Here is a 10,398-nt window from a genome sequence, read left to right as displayed (position 1 = left end):
CAAGTATCAGCTAAATAAATCATGTACCAGTTAACGTAAGAACTTATGTAACATCATGTTAAACAGTTATGAATTCTTCAGTATCAAACTATGTGTCATATACCAAAACATGTATGAGGATTTACAATGAATTAGAACATAGGAAAAGAGAAAAAAATAAGAAAAAGAAAAAAAGAGAAATAAAATACACAGGACACAAAAAAAACATAAGAAATAAACATAAAAGGAGACTTTGAATTGTCTCTTGATTTTACGTGAAGAAAAGAGAAGAAAGAGAGAGTGACAGAAAAGTGAGAGAGAGAGTGACAGAAAAATGACTGGCCACCTGACACAAAACAGAAGAGAGAAAAATGACAGAAGGGTAAAATCGTCCAGCAAAAATAGATTGTATGAAAAGGGTATGTTGCCAATTAAAAATCTAGTTAGGGGTAATCTCACCAATTTCTCAATATAATATAACCGAAAATTTCCTGCATCTGCATGTCGTTGCTAATTGCTGCTCGAGTTTAATAAGTTAACTTCTCTCCATAAATCGTATATAGTTATCTAAAACAGGTTTGAAATTAGAATCATTTATGTCATGAGCAGAATAATCTGATTTCAATTTGCGATATATTTGTTGTCTAATAATCCTTTCTGTTTATTGTCCCAGATTCCAGTTCATCATTTAATCTCTTGTCGATAGTCAATTCAAGAAACATATTGTTATTTGATTCATAAACACATGCTCATGTGAACTAGTAACACAGACGCTTGTGTGAATCAGAAACACATGCATATGGGGTTACATATTTTCTGAAATGTCACTTAGTAAAACTTGCGCATCCTCTTTTAAGAGTTCTGTTTCTTGGTTTCCTTTTGGTGTCATCTCCAATACTCTATCCCTCGCCTTCGTTGCCTAATCGACATTATTCAAAAGTTTATATTATAAGAAAATGATGAAGATAAGTAACTAGAGAAGGAAAGGTATACATACCTCTTGCTCCCAATTGGTGAAAAATGTGACAAGAGCAAGAACCATCGTCTGGGAAAAGCCGCCTATCAATATACCAATCCAAAGACCTCTCCCTCTCAATTTCGCAACAAAACATAAGACTGAACCAACCGGTATACCAACCAGATAGTATGATCCTATTCTTGCATATCCTGCTATAAGCTGCCACCCCGTGCCTCTCGCAATCCCTAAGGATATAAGAGTTGCAGTGTTTGCGTAGAGCATATAAATGTAGTTTATTGGCTTTCAAGTAACAACTAAATTCACAAAAGCGTTTGTCTCAACTTCTACTACATGTGATTTTTTTTCCCTTTGATATGACTTGCTTACCTGAGAGCACGGCAATAAAGCTGTTGATAAAAATTAAAATAGGCAGAGAATCAATGTAATTTTAGTTGCATAGTGAGCCACTTCTCCCTCATTGCTAAAGATATACGCCCAAGTTTTTCTATAGCTGTAAAGAGTGATGCATACAAAGAAAGCCTCAAAAGCGCCGAGGTAAAGTGCAGTATTAACCGCTGCTCGAGCTGCCTTTGGTTTCCAGCTCCTAGCTCGTTTGAGACATGTGTGCTATATAAACAAGACAATGGTTAAGAAACATATCACAAAGAACTATTTTCTTAACAATTGGTAATGTTATTGTACCTTGCGGCTGCACCTATTGCATCCACTAAAACATAATGCAGAGCTGAAGTTGTGAGGCTGCTCAAGGAAGACATATTTGTTATTTTTAAAATTTGATCTCTCCATATTTTTTATGTGAATCTCCTAACATGGTCCTTTAAGATATTGAATCTTTTCGCCCATTAATCTTGGATTGAATCTCATTTTCTTGGATCATTTATGTAAGTGACAATATATACAAGAAGGGGATACATGTACATACCATATGGACATGACCGATGTTTCCAGTTTGGAGTTGGGTAAGAGTCCAGACAATAGTAACAGAAGCTCAAATGACCACCACTCCAGGCTTTACTTACACTCGAAAGGAGATAAACGATTTAAGCATCAGTTGGTAATCAAAAACAAGAAACAAAGAAAACATAGTTACCAAATCATCATTTGCAGAGGGAATCGCAAGAGAGATGAACTGCTTCATGCTCGATAAGATTTCTTGTCCCTGAAGGTTACTATTTTCGCGATACAGAACAGAATCTCTCATAAAAATCCAGAGCAAAGCTACTTTTAACCAAAGCGAAAAACCAATGGAGAAAGCGGCGCCGACAATTCCAAATCTAAGTTTATAGACAAGAAGCCAACAAAAGGGAATGTGAAAACAGAGAGCTCCAAAAGAGCTCAAAAAGAGAGGAAGAACCAATCCTTGTGACTGGAAATAGCGAGTCATAGGTTGAAGAAGAGCGCATCCAAATAAAGCCGGTATGAGCCAGATGGAGTATCTACAAGCTAACTCAGAGATGAGAGGATCTTGGTGGAAAAGCTCCAAGAGTTTGTCCATGTAAACCCAAAGGAGAGAGATTGGGAAACATATCAAGACAAGACATATCATTGAGCTGTAAGTGTATGAACCAATCTTTCTGTATTGCTCTGCTCCAAAAGCTTGACCACACAATGTCTCTAACGCACCTGCAAACCCAACCTAATGATCGAAGTCAGTTAGATGATGTTGACATCCCACATAAAAATTTTAAAGGGAAAACACAAATATAAAAATGGTTACCAATAATTCATTTATCACCGATCGGTTTTAGTTGGAAACTCAAGAAATTTAACATGATATCAGAGTCTAGTTTGTTGACCCAAGTAGGGTGATAAAAAATATATTTAAAAGGTTAGAGCAAATCTAGTTATCGTCAATTGATTCTAAGTTAGAAGTCCATATTAACTTTGAATTTAACAGATGAGGGAGATCTTACAAGGAGGCTGAAACCAGTGACGTTGGTAAAAGAAGTGGCAATAGCGACGCTGGAGAGAGAGAGCTCGTCCAAGTGACCGGCCATAACCATGGAAATAACTTGAAGGAGATACTGAGAAACGGAAACTGCCACCATTGGAGCAGCCATGTAGCTCACTTTCTTCATCATCATCCCTGCAGATTTCTCATTTTTGTAATCTTCTTCTTCTCTCCGCGCCAAGGAGAACCCTCTTTCCATCGTCCGAGCAAACTTTTCTTTTTCTTTGTTGATAATAGTTACAGAGAAAGTCAACACAAACTGATGGATCGAATAATCAGTAGGAAATACAGAACTGGTCACGTAACATGCAAAACAAATTAAACAAAGACCCGAGTGGTCTTTAATACAAACGTTGACTTATTAAAATATAAAGTCTACTTTCCAGTCACTGTTATGATTGAACACAATGCCGCAGGAACAAAAATGAGGATCTTTAAAATTACAGCCCTTTTTTTTGGTCAGAGACGTTTCTTGATTGTCAAGTAACTTAGGTTTATCAATTATCACCTATCTAGCACTAGCTGAAAAACCTAGTTAAAAGCAAAAAATAGTATAAGACTGTTTGTTTCCGCTTGGACTTGATTGACGTCTAAATTTTGAAAATATCAAGAAAACTAGAAAAGGCACAACCTATAATATTTTTTTTGGTGCAACCAAGTTAGATGTTCATTGATTCAAAATAACATACCAAAGAAGGTCATTATTTCAAGAGCATCATACGTTCTAGAGCGACGATTTTTGATTTTGACGGGTTTAGATTCCGATTTTTTTTAGCAATTTTCAGGTGGCCGCGAATACACAATATCATCATTTTTTTGTAACTGATATCTTCATCATTTACCTGAAGAAAACAGATTCTTTTGTAGAAAAACATAATACAACGAATACAGAATTAAAACCAAAAATTGATAGGGTCGGATTTAGTTGTTGTTGTCATGAGTTGAGGTGGTTGACCAGAGAACCATCCCACACAAAACCCCTTATTTGCGATCTCCAGCTGCTCGAGTTTAATAAGCTAATTTTTCATATTTCTATTGATGGGTTTGGCAATATTTGAAGATGGCATCGGATCGGATTTCCCCATGTCAATGTTGGTTTTCTCTTCGTAGATGATATAAAGTTGTCAAGAACAGGTACCTATAAGGAAGATTTGAGGCAATCAAAATCAACACCATTTATGAACAGAATAATCTGATTTCAGTTTGCTATATATATTTTATTGTCTAATACTCTTTATGTTTATTGTCCCACATTCCAGTTCATCATTTACTCTCTGGTCAATAGTCAATTCACGAAACACTATTCTTATTTGATTCATATACACATGCTTATGTGAACTAGAAACAACATACGCTTGTGTGAATCAGAAACACATGGATATGGGGTTACACATTTTCTGAAATATCTCTTAATAAAACTTGCGCATCCTCTTGTATGATTTCTGTTTCTTGGTTTCCTTTAGGTGTCATCTCCAATACTCTATCCCTTGCCTTCGTTGCCTAATCAAGATAATATTCAAAAAATAAAAGAAATTATTATAAGAAAATGATGATAATAAGTAAGTAGAAAAGGGAAGGTATACACACCTCTTGCTCCCAATTGGTGAAAAAAGTGACAAGAGCAAGAACCGTCGTTTGGAAAGTAGCACCTAACAGTATACCAATCCAAAGTCCTCTCCCCCTCAATTTCGCAACAAAACATAAGATAGAACCAACCGGTATACCAACCAGATAATATGATCCTATGCTTGCATATCCTGCTATACGTTGCCACCCTGCTCCTCTCGCAATCCCTAAGAATATGATGAATTGCAGTGTACATTTAGTTTATTGGCTTTCAAGTAACAATTACAATCACAAAAGCTATCATTTCTGCATATGTTTTTTTTTCAATTGTTATGACTTGCTTACCTGAGAGCACGGCGGTAAAACTGCAGACAAAAATTGATAGGCAGAGTATCAATGTGATTTTTGTTGCATAGTGAGCGACCTCTACCTCAGTGCTAAAGATATACGCCCAAGTATTTCGATAATTGTAAAGAGTGATGCATACAAAGGAAGCATCGAAAGCGCCAATGTAAAGTGCAGCATTAGCTGCTGCTCGAGCTGACTTTGGGTTTCCAGCTCCTAGCTCATTTGAGACATGTGTGCTATATAAACGAGACAATGGTTAAGAAACATTTCACGAAGAATTATATTGTTATGAACAATTGGTAATGTTACTATACCTTGCGGCTGCACCTATTGCATCCACTAAAACGTAATGCAGACCCGAAGCTGTGAGGCTGATCAAAGAAAACATATTAGCACGACCGGATCTCAGATTTTGAAGGCTATGAACATTTATTTAATAAATTTATTTAAATATTTTGTCTTTGGAGGGTCTATCCCTATGTAAAAAAGGTCTCCAAAAATTTTGAGCACCATAACCAATGTTTTATTTGGATGTGCCCAAATCCGGCCATGCATATTATTATATCTCCTTATTTTTGATGTGAATCTCCTAATATGGTCCTTTAAGACAATGCATCTTTTTGCCCATTTATCTTGGACTGAATCTCAGTTTCTTAGATCATTTATGTAAGTTACATATGGATCATCTTTATAGTATATACAAGGGGATATATTCACATACCATATGGACATCACCGATGTTTCGAGTTTTGAGTTGGGTAAGAGTCCAGACAATAGTAACAGAATCTCAAATGACCACCATTCCAGGCTTTACTTACACCCCAAAAGAGATAAGCATCAGTTGAAGATAAAAATCAAGAAACAGAGAAAACTTAGTTACCAAATCATCATTGCAGAGGGAATCGCGAGCGAGATGAACTGCTTCATGCTCGAGAAGATGTCTTGCGCCTGAAGATTCTTGGATTCACGATACAGGTCAGAATCTCTCATAAAAACCCAGAGCAAAGATACATTGAACCAAAGCGAAACACCGATGGAAAAAGCGGCACCGACAATTCCAAATCTAAGTTTATAGACAAGAAGCCAACAAAAGGTAATGTGAAAACAGAGAGCTCCAAAAGAGCTCAAGAAGAGAGGAAGAACCAATCCTTGTGACTGGAAATATCGAGTCATAGGCTGAAGGAGCGAAAATCCGAATAAAGCCGGTATGAGCCAGATTGAGTATCTACAAGCTAATTCAGAGATGAGAGGATCTTGGTGGAAAAGCTCCAAGAGTTTGTCCATGTAGACCCAAAGGAGAGAGATTGGGAAACAAATCAAGACAAGACATATCATTGAGCTGTAAGTGTATGAACCAATCTTTCTGTATTGCTCTGCTCCAAAAGCTTGACCACATAATGTCTCTAACGCACCTGAAAACCCAACCTAATGATCGAAGTCAAGTTTAGATGAAAGAGGGAGAGAGATACAGAAACAGAGAGAGAGAGATCTTACAAGGAGGCTGAAGCCAGTGACGTTGGTAAGAGAAGTGGCAATAGCGACGCTGGAGAGAGAGAGCTCGTCTAAGTGACCGGCCATAACCATGGAGATAACTTGAAGGAGATACGTAGAAACAGAAACTGCCACCATTGGAGCAGCCATGTAGCTCACTTTCTTCATCATCATCCCTGCAGATTTCTCATTTTTGTAATCTTCTTCTTCTCTCTGCGCCAAGGAGAAACCGCTTTCCATCGTCCGAGGAAAGTTTTTTTTTTGTTGTTGTTGATAATGGTTACGGAGAAAGTCAATACAAACTGATGGATCGAATAATCAGTAGAGAAATACAGAACATGCAAAACAAATTAAACAAAGAGGCTAGTGGTCTGAATATAATACTAGAGCGCTTAGTAGAATCTCAGATGTTGTCGGACAGTGAATACAAACGTAGACTTATTAAAATATTAACTCTTCTTTCTAGTCACCATTATAATTTAACAAAATACCGTAGGAAATGTTGAAGATTAAAAAATGAGGATCTTAAAGTTCCAGCCTTTTTGGTCAGAGATGTTCCTTGACTGTCAAGAAACTTAAGGTTTACTAAGTATCACCTATCTAGCCTTGACGACCTGCAAAACCTAGTTAGAAGCAAAGATCACTATATTCGACTATTCGTTTGTTTGTGCTTGGACTTGCTTTTACGTCTAAATTTTTGAAATATCAAGGATGTTAATAAACAAGTTAGATGTTCATTGATTCAAAGAGAGAAATCTATTCTTGGAGAAAAACATAATACAACGAATAAATAATTGAAACCAAAATGAAAGGGTCGGATTTAATTGTTGTCAATTTGTTGTCAAATAAGTGTGAGTGTCATTGGTCAGAGAAATGTAATTAATAACAATTTATATATATTTTTGTCACTTTTTTAATTTGCGTGAAAAATGTCAAAACGACTCTTATTCAGAAATGGATGGAGTATGTTTATTGTCCCAGATTCCATTTCATCATTTAATCACTTGTTGATAATCTCTTTGTATGCATAATTTAGACAAATGCAAATGGGGTTTGGTTACACATTTTCTGAAATGTCACTTAGTAAAACTTGCGCATCCTCTGTTATGGTTTCTGTTTCTTGGTTTCCTTTTGGTGTCATCTCCAATACTCTATCTCTCACCTTCGTTGCCTGGAGCCCAATGGAGATAAAATTCAAAACTTTAGATATAAGAAAATGATGAAGATAATTAACTAGAGAAGGAAAGGTATACATACCTCTTGCTCCCAATTGGTGAAAAAAGTGACATACGCAAGAACCATAGTTTGGAAAAAGCAGCCTATCAACATACCAATCCAAAGTCCTCTCCCTCTCAATTTCGCAACAAAACATAAGACTGAACCAACCGGTATGCCAACTAGATAATATGATCCTATGCTTGCATATCCTGCTATACTTTGCCACCCTACTCCTCTAGCAATCCCTAAGGATATGATGAAAATTGCAGTGTTCGCGAAGAACATATACATTTAGTTTATTGGCTTTCAAGTAACAAAGACAATAAAAAAAAGCTATAATCTCTAGATTTTACATGTGATATGACTTGCTTACCTGAGAGCACGGAGGTAAAGCTGCAGACAAAAATTGATAGACAGAGAATCGGTGTCATTTTTGTTGCATATTGAACGACTTCTAACTCATTGCTAAAGATATACGCCCAAGTATTTCGAAAACAGTAAAGAGTGATGCATACAAAGGAAGCATCAAAAGCGCCAAGGTAAAGTGCAGCATTAGCTGCTGCTCGAGCTGCCTTTGGGTTTCCAGCTCCTAGCTCGTTTGAGACATGTGTGCTATATAAGCAAAAATTAAGAAACATTTTACAAAGAATTATATTCTTATGAATAATTGGCAATGTTACTATACCTTGCGGCTGCACCTATTGCATCCACGAAAACATAATGCAGAAGTGAAGTCGTGAGGCTGCTCAAGGAAGAGATAAATAAAGTACAAACGTTGTACACATTAGTTATTAAAAAAAATGGTCATCTGTATATATATTTTTTTAATTATTTTTAGATCAAAGCCTGCAATCCCTTGGTCCAAAACTACATCATGTAATATTAATTTCATTTCAGCGGTAATTCTGAAACAATAGTCATCTTCCTTTCTAATTGAGTTAATATTATACAAAGGGGATATATATATATGAACATACCATATGGACATCACCGATGTTTCGAGTTTTGAGTTGGGTAAGAGTCCAGACAATAGTAAGAGGAGCTCAAATGACCACCACTCCAAGCTTTACTTGCACATCAAAAGAGATAAAAAGATTTAAGCATCCGTTGACGATCAAAAATCAAGAAACAAAGAAAACATAGTTACCAAGTCATCATTGCAGTGGGGATCGCAAGAGAGATGAACTGCTTCATGCTGGAGAAGAGTTCTTGCGCCTGAAGATTCCTAGTTTCGCGATACACAGCAGAGTCTCTCATAAAAGCCCACAGCAGAGCTACGTTTAACCAAAGCGAAAAACCGTTGGACAAAGCGGCTCCGACAATTCCAAGTCTCAGTTTATAGAATAGAAACCAACAGAAGGGAACGTGAAAACAGAGAGATCCAAAAGAGCTCAAGCAGAGAGGAAGAACCAATCCTTGCGACTGGAAATAGCGAATCATAGGCTGAAGAAGAGCGCATCCAAATAAAGCAGGTATGAGCCATATGGAGTATCTACAAGCTAACTCAGAGATGAGAGGATCTTGGTGGAAAAGCTCCAAGAGTTTGTCCATGTAGACCCAAAGGAGAGAGATCGGGAAACAAATCAAGACAAGACATATCATTGAGCTGTAAGTGTATGAACCAATCTTTCTGTATTGCTCTGCTCCAAAAGCTTGACCACACAATGTCTCTAACGCACCTGCAAACCCAACCTAATGATCCAAGTCATGTTAGATGAGAGAGGGAGAGAGATACAGAACACAGAGAGAGAGAGAGATCCTACAAGGAGGCTGAAGCCAGTGACGTTGGTAAGAGAAGTAGCAATAGCGACGCTGGAGAGAGAGAGCTCGTCCAAGTGGCCCGCCATAACCATGGAGATAACTTGAAGGAGAAACTGAGAAAGATAAACTGCCACCATTGGAGCAGCCATGCAGCTCACTTTCTTCATCATCCCTGCATATTTCTCTTTTTTGTAATCTTCTTCTTCTTCTCTCCGTGTCAAGGATAAACCGTTTTCCATCGTCCGAGCAAACTTTTTTTTTGGATAATAGTTACAGAGAAAGTCAAATACAAAGTGGATCGAATAATCAGAACTGGTCAGGGAACATGCAAAACAAACTTAAACAAAGATCCGAGTGGTCTGAATATAAGACTAGAACGCCTAGTAGAATCTCAGATATTGTCGGACAGTTTATACAAACGTTGTCTTCTTTCCGATCACCATTATAATTTAACACAATACCGTAGGAAAATGTTGGAAGGAAAATAAATCTGAGGATCTTAAAATTCCAGCCTTTTTGGTGAGAGATGTTACTTGATTGTCAAACAACTTGAGGTTCATCACTCATCAGTATTTCCACTGTTATCACTAACCTTGACTACCTGAAAAACCTAGTCAGAAACAAAGCTCACTAGGGATTATTTGGTTTTTTTTACGGTCTCTAGACAACTTTGCAGAGATAGATTTTTTCTGATAGAAAAAAATGAAAAGAAAACCGAGGAGGAGAATTCTAATAAGTGACCTAATGGGTTATAGTCTTTGTGGGCTTTTCCCTTAAAAAAAATTAAGAGGTCCAGTAGGAGATGTTACAATTTCACATATTATCTCTATCGAAGCCTTGACTCCTTTGAAAACCAAGTCATAATAAAATCATGCAGCTCCTACGTGAATATCTCGTCTAAATTATATTCACTTGTGTCCAAATTCGGCATTACTCGATTTTATCTGGTTTACGTAGCTCCGCCTTACCGCGGTCATCCAACTCATTATCACATAACTTTCGTACTTATCATACATCTAAATGATCTAATCTTTTTATTCATTCTCAACACAAACTGGTTTACCATTTAACAACCTAAAACAGTTATGTATTTTCTTTCACATCA

The 10,398-nt window shown here is 37.0% G+C and overlaps 3 protein-coding genes across 3 annotated transcripts; all 3 read right to left on the bottom strand.

Annotated features, from left to right (window-relative positions):
* Positions 1–748: 748 nt before the first annotated feature.
* Positions 749–3,108, bottom strand: LOC108816525 (protein DETOXIFICATION 7-like). The gene is given in 10 exon segments (XM_057000030.1): positions 749–898; positions 977–1,182; positions 1,325–1,361; positions 1,364–1,530; positions 1,533–1,564; positions 1,640–1,696; positions 1,881–1,967; positions 2,049–2,059; positions 2,061–2,594; positions 2,872–3,108. Coding segments are annotated over 10 exon segments (1,482 nt in total). The 3' UTR covers positions 749–784.
* Positions 3,109–4,295: 1,187 nt separating this feature from the next.
* LOC130505434 (protein DETOXIFICATION 8-like) lies at positions 4,296–6,569 on the bottom strand. The gene is made up of 7 exons (XM_057000031.1): positions 6,318–6,569; positions 5,704–6,248; positions 5,545–5,631; positions 5,138–5,194; positions 4,821–5,059; positions 4,497–4,702; positions 4,296–4,409 (listed from the first exon to the last, which is right to left on the bottom strand). The coding sequence occupies exons 1-7, from the start codon at positions 6,552–6,554 to the stop codon at positions 4,296–4,298; spliced, it is 1,485 nt and encodes a 494-aa protein (XP_056856011.1). The 5' UTR covers positions 6,555–6,569.
* Positions 6,570–7,271: 702 nt separating this feature from the next.
* On the bottom strand, positions 7,272–9,975 carry LOC130505433 (protein DETOXIFICATION 8-like). Its single transcript, XM_057000029.1, has 7 exons — positions 9,296–9,975; positions 8,680–9,224; positions 8,510–8,596; positions 8,218–8,274; positions 7,906–8,144; positions 7,572–7,777; positions 7,272–7,485 (listed from the first exon to the last, which is right to left on the bottom strand). The coding sequence occupies exons 1-7, from the start codon at positions 9,530–9,532 to the stop codon at positions 7,372–7,374; spliced, it is 1,485 nt and encodes a 494-aa protein (XP_056856009.1). The 5' UTR covers positions 9,533–9,975; the 3' UTR covers positions 7,272–7,371.
* Positions 9,976–10,398: the final 423 nt, after the last annotated feature.

This window comes from Raphanus sativus, unplaced genomic scaffold, assembly GCF_000801105.2.
Source record: "Raphanus sativus cultivar WK10039 unplaced genomic scaffold, ASM80110v3 Scaffold2271, whole genome shotgun sequence".
Classification (NCBI taxonomy): domain Eukaryota; kingdom Viridiplantae; phylum Streptophyta; class Magnoliopsida; order Brassicales; family Brassicaceae; genus Raphanus; species Raphanus sativus.
This window is presented reverse-complemented; position numbering and strand designations above follow the sequence as displayed.

What these genes read in the sequence shown, in the direction of transcription:
- LOC130505434 (XM_057000031.1), bottom strand. Translation starts at nt 6,554, where the DNA reads ATGGAAAGCGGTTTCTCCTTGGCGCAGAGAGAAGAAGAAGATTACAAA. An exon ending in TCACTGGCTTCAGCCTCCTT is followed by an intron (nt 6,249 to 6,317) that starts GTAAGATCTCTC and finishes TTCGATCATTAG; the next exon opens with GTTGGGTTTTCAGGTGCGTT. An exon ending in CCCTCTGCAATGATGATTTG is followed by an intron (nt 5,632 to 5,703) that starts GTAACTAAGTTT and finishes GTGTAAGTAAAG; the next exon opens with CCTGGAATGGTGGTCATTTG.
- LOC130505433 (XM_057000029.1), bottom strand. Translation starts at nt 9,532, where the DNA reads ATGGAAAACGGTTTATCCTTGACACGGAGAGAAGAAGAAGAAGATTAC. An exon ending in CCCACTGCAATGATGACTTG is followed by an intron (nt 8,597 to 8,679) that starts GTAACTATGTTT and finishes GTGCAAGTAAAG; the next exon opens with CTTGGAGTGGTGGTCATTTG. An exon ending in ACATCGGTGATGTCCATATG is followed by an intron (nt 8,275 to 8,509) that starts GTATGTTCATAT and finishes TTCCTTGAGCAG; the next exon opens with CCTCACGACTTCACTTCTGC.